The 18,020-nt window shown below is 36.3% G+C and overlaps 1 protein-coding gene across 2 annotated transcripts; it reads right to left on the bottom strand.

Moving 5' to 3' along the window:
* Positions 1–2,180: 2,180 nt before the first annotated feature.
* LOC131639374 (uncharacterized) lies at positions 2,181–5,861 on the bottom strand. 2 transcript variants are annotated; one of them, XM_058909876.1, is made up of 9 exons: positions 5,648–5,861; positions 5,442–5,564; positions 4,049–4,129; positions 3,875–3,963; positions 3,707–3,781; positions 3,338–3,399; positions 3,180–3,245; positions 2,858–3,037; positions 2,181–2,579 (listed from the first exon to the last, which is right to left on the bottom strand). In XM_058909876.1, the coding sequence occupies exons 2-9, from the start codon at positions 5,562–5,564 to the stop codon at positions 2,512–2,514; spliced, it is 744 nt and encodes a 247-aa protein (XP_058765859.1). In that variant the 5' UTR covers positions 5,648–5,861; the 3' UTR covers positions 2,181–2,511. The 2 variants fall into 2 exon arrangements, with proteins under 2 accessions (XP_058765859.1, XP_058765860.1); XM_058909877.1 differs by having other exon boundaries at positions 3,180–3,248; positions 5,648–5,857.
* Positions 5,862–18,020: the final 12,159 nt, after the last annotated feature.

Consider the following 18,020-nt stretch of genomic DNA (forward strand, 5'->3'; position numbering starts at 1 on the left):
CAACTGGAGGACGAGGCAGTTGGTCGGATCCTGCACACTGCTTACGGTACGTTTTATTTTAATACATTATCGTATTTATTTATTTATATATGTTTCGTATTTAATTTTAATACATTATCTTGTTTCTGTTTCAGAGCTGGATCATCTCCTACTTCTCCCGCATCCACGGCTACCACCTCGATCCTGCGTACGTGGACGCCTTGCCCAGGGCCGCCAGATACGATCTCCAGAGGGGGAACGATGCGGTGGGACCATACCGTGGATACCTGGACCGCACTCTGCACGACGACGTCACCTGGAGGCCGTTCATCGACTACGCTCAGATTGTCCCCTTTGACGGCATTGCACTTTATTCTGGCTGGTTGGCTTGCGGGACCGGCATCATGGTTCGATATCTCCCTGAGCGGTGCATGCGTCAGTTCAGATTCGTGCAGCGGATACCCAGGTCACCCTTTGAGGCTGCTCCCGACACTGTGACCCGAGTGCAGCTCACTGCCATATGGGAGCATTGGGAGGTTCATGTGGTACCGCTGGAGTACCGTCTCACTCGGGTCACCCAGGACTGGCACAGTGAGGAGGGATATGTCACATGGTTCTACCGGGTGTCACATCCTCTTCTGAGACCCGACATTCCCGGCGCTCCTAGGCCAGCACACGAGGAGATCCTGGAGAACCAGCAGGCCGAGGATGATCACGCCATTGATCTCATGCCGATCTGCCAGCGGATATCGATGCTTGGGCGGGACGCGTTGGATCGAGGTATCGTGGAGCGGGGCGGTCCAGAGGCAGTCGCCGTGATGGAGATGATCGTCACTGATGCGGACCGTGCGGCGACATATAGGCGGCAGAGGAGGTCTCAGGGCGAGAGGTTTAGGCACACCCAGTAGTGGTCGGGTTTATATATTTTTTGTTATCGGATTGTATCTTTAGCACACTATTTTTATTTTTTTCGGTTTGTATATATTATTTTCATCGGATTAGTATTTTTTTTTTTGTTTATTTATCATATTAGTATTTTCAGTTTATCTATTGCTTATTTTATTTGGCGTTTACGTTTAATTAAAATGCGAGACTGTTTTAGATAAAACATAAAAAAAAAACACAGTTTCTGCATAATTCGGAAATGAACTTCCAAAACCCCCCAAAATCTGAACAAAGGTGTTTTCGGAAGTTCATCTCCGAAGACACCCCCCATGAGGTGTTTTCGGAAATTCATCTCCGAAGACACCCCCCATGAGGTGTTTTCGGAGATGCACTTCCGAATTAAGGAAATTTTTTTAAAAAAAAAAAGCGCTTCGGAAGTTCATTTCCGAAGCAGGGGTATTTTGGGATTTTCGCTGGGGGTGACCCCATAGGGAGGTGGGTAAAGAAAAAATCAAAAATAATGATCTAAAAAGGAGAAGGTGGCACAACCCGATTCCTCATTCAACTCCCCATCCAAAGTGTTAACCAAACATGTTTATTCTCCTTAATTTATTATAAGCACTCCATAAGAAAAATAAATCAATTTTAAATGCATATATATACATAGCAATTTAGGACCCATTTGTTTTGACTTTTTTAAAAATTAATTTTTATAGTGTTACATAATTTTGTAAAAAAAAAATTTACAAAAAATTTTTAAATGAAAATTTTATTTGAATAGTTCCTGTAATTTTAACTATTTCATCTATTTATAAAAAAAAACTGGACATCAAAATTTTAAAAAATCACTTAATTTTAAAGATATTTCAAATACATTTTCATAAAAATTATTTTTTAAATACAATTTTTTGAAAAAATTGCGATTTTAACTAAATTTTAATCTTCAATAATATATGTTTATGTTATACGATGTCAAAATTAGTGTTTCATTTTAAAAAATATATATATAAAAATATTTATAATATTTTAAAAAACGATTTTCAAAAATCTATTTTCAAAAATACAAAGAAAAAATTTATTTTTTTAAAGTTGAAACAAACGGGCTATTAGTCGTGGACACGTTAACACCATTCACTATTTTTAACAAAAATAAAATATACAATGGACGATTGTATCCTTAAAACATCTCAACATGTAATTAAACAAAGACCCTCCCCTCGCCTTAGCTTCCATTAAAGTTTCTCATTTACTCAGTTGAACCAAACAAATCACAACACATAAAAGAAATGCTCAGTTTTGTCAAGAGAAAAAAAGAGGACTTCAATCCTGCCCAAAATTTCAAGAATAGAAATGAAAGTGTCAACAACTACAAAGCAAACATGGCAAAACTTGCTGTGATAATTTCTATAAGAAAATTTTGATTATTTTGACTTTTTCAAAGTCTAAAATAAATATACCTAACTCAACCTCCCTAAACTTAAATTATAGATGTTACAAGGGAAAGAAACTACAAAAACAAAACTGCAGGAACATGGAATACTGAGAGCTTCCAATAATACCAAATTAACAGCTAATAAATGACTAAGCAGAGAGGCAGGGCAACCCTCTTCTAACAGAAAATTTACACAAGAACCAACATCTAGGTGATCAGGCAGCTGCACCATGGCCTGCATCACGGCCACGCCCACCACCCCATCCCCTTCCGCGACCTCGGCCTGCACGTCATCAAACAAAAATTACTACAGCATCCTTAAGTAATTTGTAAGGACCCCTACTGAATATGCCAAAAACAAGAAGGCAACACAAAAGACAAAGGAAACTAACAATCACAACAAGAAAAACAATTGGCAAATTCAAATTAAGTAGCTTTCTAATGCAAATAGGATACAGCAAAATACTTGACTGACTAAAATAAACAAATCTGTTTTGTATGACAGCATACAACTGGTATTAATCAATATCCGGAAATCTGAGTATGGACTGGCATACTTACCACGTGGGGCAGGTGGTGCATCATATTCACCATTGTCGTAATACCCGACAGGCTGGGCACCATAGCCTCGTCCTCGTCCCCGGAAAGCACGGCCCCATGCACGGCCACGCCCTCTGCCACCACCATAGCCACGGCCACCATCCCAACCATCTCCATATTCCATACCCCCATTGTACATTCCTACAAAGAATAAATTGCATCATAATAAGATACCTTTTTTTGTAAAAGAAACTACAAGCGTTAAAATGCATTTCAGGCCATTCTATAATATATGCCACATCCAATTACAGTTAAAAAAGCAAAACAAAAGACACAGCAATACCTCTGCCTCTACCTCTACCCCTTCCCCTTCCACGACCTCGCCCCCTTCCTCGCATCCTTGGTGAGCCTTCTGTTTCAAAATTATATTTAACAACTAAACATGCATAATAATAAGATTTCATTCATTTGAAATATCAAAAGAAAAGACTATTAATTCACCTCCTTCGTCTTCATATTCATTTAAAGGTTTTACTTGATCAGCCGGTAGAGGAGGTTGATATCTGCACGAGGAAAAAACAAACTTAGATCTTGCCAGCAGAGAATACAATTAAAAATCAAAACAAAATATTTGAATTTTAAAACATAATGTGAAAAACAGCCAAATAAAAGCATTTAATATAAAATTGAACCCCTGCATTATAGGAGTCTAAAGCAAATAACCAAGGTACAAAATCATAAACACAAGTGACAATAAAACAACCAAGTAAATGAAATCAAACAAGCCCATTAAAGATAAATTATACAGATAAAGCATCTAACAACAAAATTTAGAGACAAGATGCCGTACAGTATCATGAAAGTTCTTACCCTATAGAGGATGTATCCAGCTCTTTCTTTGACAAGGTGATTGTGATCATTGAAACATGACGGGTAGTTTCCAAACTGAGCAAGTAAAACACAAATAAAACAATCATACTCATGCACACAAACATTTGTTAATGTGGAATAGACTATAGAGGAAAAAGTAAGCCGTACGGAAGAAGGCCTTCTTCTAGTGGTTCCCATGTGTCAGTTATATCAGTTGATCCAATTTGAGTGTTCTGATGAAGACCAACAATCCTTCTCTGAAACAAGTAGAAATAGGAGTCACAAATAGTAAGATTAAAAAAATGCCAACCAATTTACTGCTTAAGGATAACAACCCCCCACCTTTATTAGCTCAGTAATCATTACAGTCTTATTTATCGCCCGTCCCATTGCTTTGACAACAATTTCATCTGATCCTTTCTCCTACAGAAAACACATGTAGATCAATATTAAAAGTCAGGGAAAAATTGTAAAATATTAGTTGGTTCACGATAATAGATACTTGCATGCATGTATTACACCAAACAAAATAAAAGAGAAAACTCCTGAAAACAGCAAAAAAATCATTGTAACTTAATTAAGTAAACAACTAAACATTAACCAACATGAGAACAAAATATATACAGAGTTATCTAAAGCAAAAATAAGGAAGTGCTAAGGGCAACATAGGAAAAGCTATGTCCCACATTAAATAGAGATAGCATTTAATCTAGGTAATTGCACTTGAAGAGCAATCACGCCGGGGCGTGTGGTTAAAGCGGCGCATATTAAGATTGGAGTTGTTCCTCGTGCGATTGCAGTTTGTGTAGTGTGTTTCGCAACAAACATGTAATTTGTCAGGAAAAATCAAGATCGCCCATTTTTTATGGGGGTATTTTGGGGTTTTCGCAGGCAATCTCTAGTCTACTCCTCTCTGCGTATTCAGAGGACATTTCTCTTCCCTTTTCAGCAAGTTTTCTACTACCCATTTTCTGCAAACCATCATGTCACTAGATACTTGTTTTCTCCTCTCCTTTGTTTCCAGTTTCCTTCATCCCTGTTTCCTACTATCCTTCTGTTTTTTATATATTTCTAATCTGTTTTTGGGTTTTTCCTTCTCTTGTTTTTCCTCCTCTCTATTTCCTTCATGTTTCTGTTTTTTCCACTCTATGCCGCTATTCGGAATTGATTACCAGTACTTAGTATACCAGTTTTGTGTAGTTGAGCTGTATTAAATCCTATCCTTGTTCCATTGTTGGGCCACTCACCTCATCATCTATCTTCCCCAAAAGTATTGGCCATTATGGAGATTTGCTGAGATTAAGGAATATCTCCCCCAACATAAAACTTACAAGTCAGGGAATTATTGTTCTCTCCAAACCTACACTCTATCACACGGGAAATCAGTTGTTATTTTCTATTGTCTATTGTCTATCTTCTCATTATTTTCTCCCACTTGCATCAAATATGTTGATATTTCAAGAAATTCCATATTTCCAATGATGCTACATTTCATAAAATGCAGCGTGAGCCATTTTAGACACTCCAATCTAAGTCATTCCTATGATATTTTATCCATTAACAGCATATTTAATTTTTCATAATGGGATAATAATGCATAAATCTTATAAGCTACTCCATTAATAAACATGCACAAAATCTACAGTATTAAATAAAAAACTGAAAACACAAGTTTCACTCAGCATTAAGAGCGAGTAAAAGCATTAATTAAAACACATAGGGAATAATTACGAACTTGAAAGAGAGTGGTGGCATATGTGATATAGTTCCTCATCCTTCCTTGAGTAGTAATGCGGATCTCATTTTCGTTAATTGGAGTGTCTGCTTTCGGCTTCTCCACCCTCTGGTATCTATCCATCTGAACACAGAAACAAAAATCAATTAATCAGAAAAATTGAATCGAATCGAAGCATTAATTGAAGAATCTAGGGTTCATAATACCGTTTGTGTAGTGCGTGAGTAAGATGGAAGCGAGGGTGTGTGTGGGTGGTTTTGGGGATATGGATTGAATTTGAGGGCGAGGAGGAAAAAGAAAGCTACACGCAGCGAATGCAATTTCTAATCTATCTATCAATAGAATGCCAAAGCCGAAAAAAAGGCGGATGAGTAGGGTTACTGTGGTCGCGGTCTCACTGCCGATTACATCGCTAAACTCATCCGGATCATTCCTGTCGTAACAATTACCCGATGGGCTTAGCTGGCCCATCTAGAGTGGTAATTTGACCCAGTTCATCCTATCCATCTATCCAATTTATTTAGACAGTCTTTATTTATTACAAGATATATTTGTTAATGAAATAAAAATTCATAAAAAAAAATTCTTTAAAGATCGGAAAGTATCTGTGCGCAGCTATGATCTCTAGAGCAAGGAAAGATCACAATAGACGAAAAAGTTATTCTTCAAAAAAATTTAACATTGTTGTGAGTCTAGAATTGAGTTCAAACTAAGAGCATCATATTAAGTTGGAAGAGATCTTTTATCATCTCATCTAAATACTCTTCATTATTCATTAAGAATCTAATCGATAATATTGATGAATTTTGTTCAACAACATATTTTTTAAATCTAATAGATTTTATTTTGTTAATGAAATTTAATAAATTATATTTATTTAACAAAATAAATCTTTTTTATTTATTTAAAAATATTTTATTAACTTTGATGTACAATACAACTTTTCTAAACATAATTCTCAATACAAAATTACTAGTTCATGTGTATTATTTATATTTTTATCACTTTTAATATATTTCCATAATAATAATAATAATAATAATAATATTTTGGGTCGGCTAAAGGCCTTATAAATTAAGGCTCACTCATCTTGTCCGCTCCCACGGTATAAATATTGTTACAAGAGGTTTCAGGTATGCAATTTTTAATCTCCATTCTCATTACGATTATATTGAATCATAAACTGACTTCCGCGTTTGAGTGTTAACCATCCACCCCCCCCCCCTTGTACCGTAAATTAGCAACATTAATTAAAGATCAATGTCTTTGATTCAAGATGCATAAAGATCGCTACATTCCGTCAAAGATCTTGTATCACTGAATCGCTTTTGAAGCTCTGTTCCACCGTAACTTGCGTAATCTTCTCCATTTTTAGTTTTGGAACGGGACAATGGCTCTGTCAGTGGGAATCTGATTCTCAGATCAGGAATCTAAAAGTGTCTCTGGTGAAGAAATTAAAGTTTCACATAGTCAAGATCTCAATTCTGCGGCGTTTGGATCCATCGAACTCTGATCAAACTTCGATCGATCGTTCATCTCGATCTGGAACCATTGTGAGAAGACACTAACATATATCCTCATGTTTGGACTCCGATCTACAGTGTTCTAACCGGTCAGACTCAATTTGAGTTTAGGTTGGGCAGGAATCTTGAACTCTAACTCTGCCAAGGCTTGTTATCAGATCCTGATTTAGATTCCCAAAGCTAGGATCGATTGAGTTCCATTTTACCTTCGGTCGAGCAACATTTTGGGTATGTAATTGCCGAATAAGTCCTTAGAGAGATCTCCTCAAATTTGAGCTTAGATTCATCCAGGATCCGGGAAAAGACAGAAGAAATCGCATCCGAGAAATACTATTGCACATATGCCACCATGATCGGCCCATGCCAAATGTCTCATCATCGTAAAAGCCTCATGTCGGATGTCTCATCATCGAAACGAATAGAGCCTGGACCCAGACGGTTACAAAATGTTCGGGACCGTAAAATGATAAAGAAGTTACGAGGTGATTGACATCTCGGAGAATGGGAAAACTTTGGGGATTAGTTGGTCGATTGGGTATCGAACCTGCTGGAGTAAACGAATGCCACATGGCTCTCCATTGACACTTGTAGTAACCCACCTCCTTGCCCTATTCCAAAGGACAGACTATAGGCAAGGTCAGGGTGTGAATCATGAAGAGGAAAGATAGTTTGTTTACCACGGGAATCCTGGGCATAACTACCCGAAATATTACACATGCTACAAACCCAGAAATGCATCGGAGGTTCGTCAGCCAGCACAAGTTAAACACCTGGATTCCTTCAGTCCACGGTCGAACATCAGGACAGCCTGAACATCCTTGATAGAGCTCGAAGTTCTGAGGCATCGGGCCTCCCCAAGGACGAGAAGTAGATCTGGACGCATCCAAAGACTCCAAATTTGCCTGGATAACACGTTCGAGGGCGAGTGATTGGTACATACTTGCGGCTGACCGTATTATTTAATTAATGTATTTGTAAATTTATTGCCTAGTTGTAATTACTAATATAATTGTTGAATGTATATTATATATATATATATATATATATATATATATATATATATATATACTGCTATTATATTCTTGCTGCTCTGCTTTTTCTCTAGTACCCTCTTTAGGGCACCGAAGTATGAATGCACGTAATAATGAAATGGTATGAGCAGTTGACACCCAAAATAAAGAAAATAAAGGGTGTTGTCAGAGACACTTTGCACATCCGACTATAGAAATCAAAATCTCACAGCACCAAGCATGCTTAAAGAAATTCAGGGATGCTGTTAGAGACGCTTTACACGTCCAACTACAATAATTAAATACCCCAGAGCACCGAGCACGCTTAAAGATTTCAGGGGAGCTTTTGAAGACTCTTTGTACATCTGACTAGAACAACAAATTCCCCAAAAGATGTTACACATGTCCAACTATAACAATCAATTCCCCCTATTCAAAGATTACACGCATTTTTGTGAAGTTAGTGCACCTTTCCTTCGGATCTAGCCAATCCAAGGGATGTGAGTGGTGGAGCCCAAATACGTCCACCTCGATCCGAGCTTTATCTCGGGGGCAGGGACGCGGATCCTCTACCTTTGTCTAAGGAATGATCCTCTGTGACGTAGAACGCAGTTCAAAACATAGTCACATCTGGTAGATCTCATGCTTCGTCCCTATGAATATGATTAAAAGCATAGCAGCATCTAGTCGGTTCCATGCGAAACCCTTACGAGTACAATTCAAAGTATAGTCGCGTCTAGCCGATTCCATGCCTCATAATTACAAATTCAACATATGAAGGTGCCAAGCCGGATCATCATCTCGGTGTTATAAACTCAATTTAAATATCGGTCACGTCAAACCAAACCAATACATTATCAACATAAGCACATTTCGATTATGGTCGCATTTAGGCGGACCAACATCTTACCAATAAAATATGCACATCTTAATGCGACATACTCGTGAATAAAGCAGCCAAACATGGTCTCACAAAGAACTTAAGGTTATTTACACTTTAATCAAATATTGTTTATCACTCTTTATAACAAACAAACTCTATAAATTGCAGGGTGGAAAATCAAACCCTAACGCTCTTTGGCTCGCGGTCAGTTGAAAATTACGATTAAAAGGAGCACAACATGAACCCAAAAACACAAGCATGCAAAAGGTAATGATATAGATAATTTTTTTTTACAAGCCGAGATGCAGAAGATCAACAAAGTCTTACAAGAACAACGTGAAATAAAAGAGAGAGGGGAGCAAAAAGACCCTCAAACGTCAGCGCCCGACTCCAACATTCCTAGACCATCTTCGGCGTTCTCTCTATAGATGGCTTGGAAGAGATCCAGTTGGTCAGAAATAGTATAAATTTTGGGGTAAAACCCTCTTGTAAGCTCTAAAATCTGATCTCAAACATAGTACACGGATTTCATAGCCCGCTAAAGGGACTCTTGAGTTTTCCTTTATGTATCAGTCAGGTCTTCCTCAAGGCCTTTCAAAACTTTTGCTTGATCATCTTTCTTCTGCTCAAGAGTTTTTTAGTTCCTCTTCCAACTTACAACATGCTTTCGCTGCATCTTTAGAAGCCTTTTCCAATGTTTCTCTCCCTCGATAAGAGAAGTCTTCAATTCCATTATCTGATCAGCCAAAACTGACAGAGAATTGTATTGTTTCACCTTCTCCTGCAAAGAGCTAGCAAGCTCGATTTTTTTCCTTAGCTCAACCAATTCTTGCTCAACTGTGGAATTCTCCTACTCAAGAGCCTCACACTTCTCCTTCAATTTATCCAGTTCCCTAGCAAGGTCACCAAAACCTAATACATCATCCTGGCCACCAACTACCATTAAAACCAAATATTGGGCCTTGAATAGGGTGCGAGAAGCATCCAAACAAAAAAAAAACTGCATGTCTCTTGCCAATATGTTCCAGACAAAAGCTAGGTCTTTAGTGGGCACAACAATAGCAAATTCCTATGGGGTGCTAGGTACCTAATAAGGAAGAATGACAGGGATCCAGAAGAAACGAGTAAGAGCCTCCAACTCAACATCTTCTAACAAACGACCCTGTTTAGAAAAATCCCCTTCAACAAGAGTGGACATGTAATTATCTTGATTCCTCTTGATAGGAGAAGGGGATGGTGAATGCTCACTGACAGTGAGGTCATCCGTCGCAGTAGTCAATGGTTTCACCTCAGGTGTTGTAACCTAGGATAGTAGTCATAGTTAATGTCGGGGCAATAACTATAATCGGTGTTTTAACCACCGGAGCGAGAGTAGTCGCCTCAGTAGAAGTCTCCACCACTTCACCCGATGAGTCGGTCGTAAGACACTGATCCTTGGGAAGCACGGGAAGCTTTTACACTTGATAAAAAAGGAGGCACCCTGGATTACCATCCTTACCAAAGTTATTGCCTCCTTGCATGACCTAGAGCACTGATAGTCACACAAGTATCAATTTTTTTATTCTTTTGCTGAGAAGTAGACACTTTGGCCGAACTAGATCCTTCTTCATAGTCGAGCCCTTAATACTAACTACATATCCTCCTTAATTTTTACCTCTTGGGAGGATAAAGGACTTATCCTAGTAAGGTAAGAAGAAAGGTACCAGCAGAAGTGAACTTAAGACTTGTATTTGAAAAAAACACTCTTGCAATGGCGAGTGAATCCAACTCGGGCCTAAGATGAACAAAAATAAAAGTGATCCTCAAGAGTATTAGGTTCCACCAGCACAAAACGTTCAAGAAAATTATCCCAATCATTAGTAAAAGAGTCAAACCAAGGGACATTGACATGAAGGAAAATCAATCTCTGATCTTGGGTGTCATCTCGAGAGGTGTGGATCGTATAAAAGAGGATTAAAAAGAGCTCAAGAGAAGGTTTCCAAGATTTTTGCTCGTTACAGAGTTGGAACACCTTCATATAAGGCCAAGCTTCAAGATAAAGTTGTGAGGCAAAACTCTTAAACAATTCATCACGACCAATTCAAAATCAAAAAAGGGAAAACGTATCCCCAACATGGTAAAGAAACGTTCATACAAAGGAATTGAGCAGCGCTCAAAAGAGATGCATGTCCTTTTTGTTAGATCTACTAGAAGAATCGACCAATATGATGGGTTGCCAACCATAATATTAGCATTGGTCATAGCCACAGTAGTGTTCAAAGCAGAATAATCCCTACCACTTTAGGGGCCACCCAAGGGTATTTATTGCCATTATTTGGATCAACTAACTGAATCCCTTTTTGGGCAAGTTTATCAGCTTTAAAGTGGTCACTAATTTTGATCCAAGATACAATATTAGACTTTCCTCGATACTCCAAATGACATGTGATTTCAGCATCTCTAGGCTCGCGACCATTCATCCCTTGATACAACCAAACAAAGTTACCGACACATTCTCTCCTTTGGTAGGCAGCTTCTAATTCTACCTCAGTCAAGATAGGGGGAGACATCAGTTTCTTGATAGGATTCTCATCCCTTCCAACCTTCCTTGAAAATAGAGCTTTTGAAGAATCATTTGAAGAAACTATTTCAAAAATGGATTCTCTAGACACCCTTCCATTTTAGAACAATCAACTAGAGAGATGATCTCCGATTTAAAATCCTCACTGATAAAAGAAAGGGAATGTGATTCATATTTTATCCCCCTCAAAGAGGAGTAAGTGCTACCATTTGAATCACTCTCTATGATGATAGGGTTATCACTCATGTTAACAAGGAGACAACAAATACTTGAAGAAAAAAGCTTGAGTTGGAAGTAGGTACCTCGAAGCATAAGGTCGTGGGCAGTAGAACGAAGAAGATTGAAGGTTGAAGTTTGGAAGCTTTGAATGCGTGATGGCGGTCACTCTAGGAAAAACACTCTTAGACAAGAGGGAAAGACTCAAAAGAAATAAGGGAAATTCAATCTAATAGGTTGCGAAAATACCCCAAAATTTCCTCTACCCTTATATAAGCAAAGGAAAATGAACGGATCGAATTGCAAGTAAGAAGCAAGTGCAAACCAACGGTCAGATTTCACCTTGGAAACACAATCAAACTCATGTGCATAGTAAGCAGCGTCATGCAAGTCTCTATATTTTCACGTCACACATCCATAGAGTAAACAACAAAATGTTTCAATGATGGGACAATATTTAATTTTCATGTTCCCCATCACACTTTGGAAAAACCAAAGTAATGTATGTTCGTCGATGCATGGACAACCATTCCTGAAGGATGACCATGGCTGCTAAAAGACTCCCCTGCATCCAAAGTGCCCAAAGAGTCTTAAGGGTTATTATTCTGGGACGGTGAAAGACATGATAAGATAAGGCCTACTTATCTCCTATTTTTCATTAAGCTGAAGGCATAAGTATTGTTACAAGAGGGTTTTAGATACACATTTTCTAATCTCCATTCTCACTATGATTGTCTTGAACACTAAACTGGCTTGGGCGTTGGAGTGCTAACCGTACAGGCACCCCCTTTGATCCACCGTATCAGAGATTAGCAACATCATTTCAAGATCAACGTCTTCAATTCAAGTTGCTTCAAGATCGCAACCTTTTGTTTAAGATCTTCCATCACTGAATCACTACTAAAGCTGTGTTCCACCCTAGCTTCCGCAATCTTTTCCATTTCTAGTTGCGGAATAGAACAAGTAATAATAATAACACAATAATTTATAATAATATTTTTCTTGACATATGACTCAGAGTAAATCATTATTTCACTTGTTTTATTTTTAAATAAATGACAAAAAAAAATCGTAACTCGGTTCTATGCAATTGTCCTTTAGGTCTGGAAGGCAGTAGCCCTATAAAAAGAAAAATCACTAATTAAAATAGTTAATAGTGAATTATGGTCTCATATGGACTATACCAGCTCATTTCCATTTTCTTAATAATATTTGTAAATTTCAACTCAGACTCACCTAAATTTGAGATTTTCTCAATTCCACTCAAACGATCTCCCAAATGTTTGTAAGAATCAATATTATGGACGTGACAAACTTCACGTGTGTATATATATATATATATATATATATATATATATATATATATATATATATATATATATATATATATATATATATATATATATATATATATATCCAAAACTTTATCTCTCATGAGTAGTAATTAATAACAATGAACAAAGTTTGACACCATCAAAACACACTACAAGAATCAAATAATTAATCTTTTTTAAAGCAAAATATTATATATTGTTATGGGCTGGCCAAAGGCCCAATACGGGTAAAATTAAAATATCCATCAAAACAATACAAAGCTCAATCATAATTATCCAACATATATAATCAACATACATGAGACTTTAGGTACACTTTTCTGATCTCATATTTTCACTTCACTCACCTTACACTCTGTAACTGACTTGTGCGATGGACTGCTAACCTTACAGATCCACCCCCACGTCGTCGTATTTGAGACCATTATCACTGCTTTAAGAGTCTATCATCATCAATACATCATAATTTGGTTCCAGTATGGTACATTGGTGTCGTCTATTGGAATCTACTTCTAATTGCCACTAAAATCCATAATCAAATCTTGCCCCCATAATTAAAATCGGGTTATCCCCGCACCAGACCCCACCCCAGTTAAATTGGCTTTTCCCCATTAGATCCAGGGCAGGGGCGGGCGGGTCCGACTGGGTCCGGATTTTCTTGCCATGTCTAATAGGAATGAGAAATTCATCCACAACTTCACGTCAATGAACTTTTCCTCCAAAACTCCCGAACCAACAATTGATTTCGTTATTGTAATTAAAGAAATCAAGAAAGAATCAATGTAACAATAATGATTTAATATCGCAAGATCTCACCATATTGGAAATATGAATCTAAAGAAATTGTGAACTGATGCTATCTCTTTATAGTGAGCAAACCTCCGAAGCAAATTCAAAATTCATTCATATCATCACGACAAATTATGCCACACTAAAATACTCAGGCTATAGTAGGATCTTGATTGATCCAAATTCAATCAGTAGCAAACAGGAATGAAGATCTTCAATGCACAAGCTGAGATAGGAATTAGAAAAGTGAAACTTCATGCATCCAACGAAATCATCAACCTTTTACGGAGTAAGGCATTCCTACATAGGAAAGGACACTTGGAAAGGAAAATTTAAGTAACTACCAATAGTTGATAGTCAGTTTGAACTATTGAAACATACAACGCTTTGATAACGAAGCTGAGATATACCTATCACCAAATATGAAGAAAAAATCTACATAATCTACCTCCAACTTGGAAGCATGTTCTGTGTTATTGAGATATTGTAGTTTTGTTGTTAATTAGAAAATGATGGTTTAATTTTGTTGTTGTATTTATTGAGATAAGAAGGTTTTGTATTATTGATATATTGGAGTTTTTTGTTATTGAGATAGTGATGGTTTAATGTTGATGTTGTTCTTGTTGTAATTGAGATATTGATGGTTTGTGTTATTGAGATATTGAAGTTCTATTGTTATTGAGATAATGATGGTTTATTATTGAATTTGTTCTTATTATTAAGATATTGAAGGTTTGTGTTATTGAGATATTGAAATTTTTATGTTATTGACGTAACGATGATTAGTGTTGAAGTTGTTACTATTATTGTTATTGAGATATTGAAGGTTTGTGTTATTGAAATATTGAAGTTTTGTTGTTATTGAGATAATGAGGATTTAATGTTGTTGCTATTGAGTGATTAATGGTTTATGTTATTGAGATAGTGAAGTTTTGTTGTTATTAAGATAATGAAGGTTTAGTGTTGTTGTTGTTGTTATTGAGTTGTTGAAGGTTTAGTTTTGCTGTTGTTTTTGTTATTGAGTTGTTGAAGGTTTGGTGAAGGTTTTTAGTGTTGTTGTTACATTGAATGTTTGAGGATAATATTGTCGTTATATTTAAGAACATATGCTTAATATGTTGTTATTATTTTTCTTTTGTAGTTATTTTGAACATAGATGAACTATAAAACTAGAGCCACTCATACAAATGAGTGTCCTACTAATGAGGATAAAAGAAAAATAAAAACTAGATGGGTTACAATGAAGGCTAAATTAGCAAAAGTCCGCAACACAAGTGTTAAGTTGTTGATCGAGTTTGATCATAAAACTTGGACTTGTTATGTTTAGAATGCTTCCCTTTTTAAGGAGCTATACGGTGTTCCTTGGACGTAACAAAGTTAGTATTTTTTTTAGATGATTGAAACAAAGCATATGGATATAAACTTAGGTATTAATTTTAATTTACATGAATTGATGATTTTTTTAATTACTAATACCTACTTATTGATGTAAGTGTAGTCAATTTTTGAGTTTGAAGAAAGTAATGACGATAAGTTGATGAATAAGTGGTCTCTTATGTTAGTGAGTGTTGGAGGGGCTTTGAGTCATGACCCACACCTGATTAAATTAGGAACCCTAAGCTTGATCTTGATCATCCAACTGTAAAATATAGTTTTATTGAGAATGACGTTTGGGAGAAGTTTTTCAAGTCTCGTAGTTCTGTTGATTTCTTGGTTAGTAGTAATCTTATTTTCTGAAGAATAATATTATTGTGTTTTATGTTGATGCTTTTTAGATATAGTCATGTAAATTAATATTTTCACTATGCTCAAGGGTGATCTTCTTATCTTTAATTAGTTCCTTGATGAAACAATGACGAATATCAATATGTTTGGTTATGTCGTGTTGGACAAGATGTTTAAGGATCTTCATAGCATTCAAGTTGTCACAGTACAATGTCATAACATCTTAAGTAACATTATACTCTATGAGCATTTGTTTCATCCACAACAATTGAGTGCAACTTCTTCCAACAACAATATACTTTACTTCTAAAATTGAAAGTGATACATAATTTTGCTTTTTGCTCAACCAAGAGATTTAATTGTTCCCAAGAAAGAAACATCCACCAAATGTAATTTTCTATCTTCAGCATTCCCTACCTAGTCAACATCACAATATACCACCAACAAGGAGTTTGTACTAAAGGAGTACAAAAATCCATAGTTAGATGTTCCATTTTTGTACTAGTTGATACATTTTTTTGAGTGAGATGGATAACCTTAGGATTGAATTTATATTGAACACATACTCCCACATAAAAGATGATGTCAGGGCAACAGGCCGTGAGATACAAGAGGCTACCAATCATACTCATACAAAGGCTTTGATCAACAAAGACTCCTTTTTCACCATTTGTCTTGATTGAGATGAATAACATTAGGATTGGACAAAATAAGCCACCATCTTGCTTGACATATCTCCAAACACAATGTCGTTAATATATATCTGAGTTATCATAAGATTCTCATTGTCATTCTTCACAAAACAGAGTCTTCTCAATTCCTCCTGGGACATAAATATTCATATTGAGAAATTTTTCCACTCTCTCATACCAAGCCTTGGGAGCTTTTTGAGGACATATAAAACCTTTTTTGAGTTTGTAGACGTGGTTGGGAAGGCATGGTTCATTAAATACCTTGGGTTGCTAAACATAGACTTCCTCATTCAAGTACCTCACTGAAGAAGACACATTTCACATCCATCTAATAGAGTTTAATTTAAACTGAAGGACACGGGGCAAGCCAAGTAATAATATGATAGCTTTGAGATGAGCAACGAGAGCAAAGGTCTCATCGAAGTCAACCCTTTTGATCTGAGTGTAGCTTTGAATACACAACGGACTTTATTTCTAGTAACATATCCATTTTCATCATACTTATTCTTGTAAACCCATTTAGTTCCACTAATATTTGCATATTTAGGTTTAGGAACAAACTTTCAAACTTTATTTCTCTTAAAATGAACAAGCTCTTCCTGTATTACATTTTCCCATAACTCATCACTTAAGGCTTTTTTTCGCATTCTTGGGTTCCATTTTTGAAATGAAACTTATATTATATATCATCTACCTGTAATTAACTTGATATTTTCTCTGTGTAGTGACTTGTTCATCCAAGTTTCATATGATTCTATCGATAGAATGATTCTTCTTGACCTTGGATGATGGTTATTTTCTTTCAATAACAATATTCACAACATCATCTGAATCTCCATCCTCTTTAGCAGACTGCATGTTGTTCTCTACATTGTTTGGAACATATTTCTTGTTGTTTTGACCGGTGAGATCATGATCTTTATCTTTGTGAATAATCACTATAGATTGTTTGTCATTAACAATAACGTTTATAGACTACATCATTGATTATGTACTATTATTAAACATCAAATACGCCCTACTGTAAATGGAATAGCCTAGAAAAATGTCGTAGTCGTTCTTTGGATTAAATTTCCTTTTTTGTTCACAGTCAGTAAGAATGTAGCAAGCACTGCCAAACACATAAAAATATTTAATGACGGGCTTTATCCATCCTCCATATATCATAATGAGTGATAGTGGTACCCGATCGAAGTATTACTCGATTATGAATATGATAGACAATATTATTTTCTTGAATCCAAAAATGATATGACAAGTGTTTATCATGGATCATAACTCTCTCCATTTCTTGCAACTTGCAAAGTATGGTTCTTCCATTTGATAATCTTGTCATGAGCAATCCCTTCAACATTACATAAAGAAGAAAAGCTAGGGTTTTGAAATTCTATATGAATAATCATACCAATTCCTTATCCTTTTTCACGTTGCAAACAAAGAGAAAGAGTTTCAAAAATAGCAAAGGCGTTTGAACTCTCATGAATAAACTCAACCCAAGTGTATTTAGAGTAGTTTTCAACAAAAACAAAAACATATATCTTCCCTTCAAGACTCTCAACTTACATGGGTCCTATGAGATGCATAAGTAGTAACTCAAGAACACAAAGAGTAGTAAGATATTGCACCTTCTTGTAAGACATTTTGGCTTGCTTTTCAACCTGGAAGCCTCCATAGGTTTTACCTTCTTCGATCTTGAGATTAAGTATACCAACAATAGCCTTTTCAGCAGTAATCTTCCTCATACTTATGAGATTCATGTGCCTAAGCTTATTGGGCCACAACTTAGTTTCTTTAACTATAGAGATTAAACATGATTGAGGTTGAATCCCATTAGAGGATAATCGCAT

This window comes from Vicia villosa, unplaced genomic scaffold (genome assembly GCF_029867415.1).
Source record: "Vicia villosa cultivar HV-30 ecotype Madison, WI unplaced genomic scaffold, Vvil1.0 ctg.002607F_1_1, whole genome shotgun sequence".
NCBI lineage: Eukaryota > Viridiplantae > Streptophyta > Magnoliopsida > Fabales > Fabaceae > Vicia > Vicia villosa.

What these genes read in the sequence shown, in the direction of transcription:
- LOC131639374 (XM_058909877.1), bottom strand. Translation starts at nt 5,564, where the DNA reads ATGGATAGATACCAGAGGGTGGAGAAGCCGAAAGCAGACACTCCAATT. An exon ending in CTAGAAGAAGGCCTTCTTCC is followed by an intron (nt 3,782 to 3,874) that starts GTACGGCTTACT and finishes TTACTTGCTCAG; the next exon opens with TTTGGAAACTACCCGTCATG. An exon ending in GGGTAGAGGTAGAGGCAGAG is followed by an intron (nt 3,038 to 3,179) that starts GTATTGCTGTGT and finishes TATTCTTTGTAG; the next exon opens with GAATGTACAATGGGGGTATG.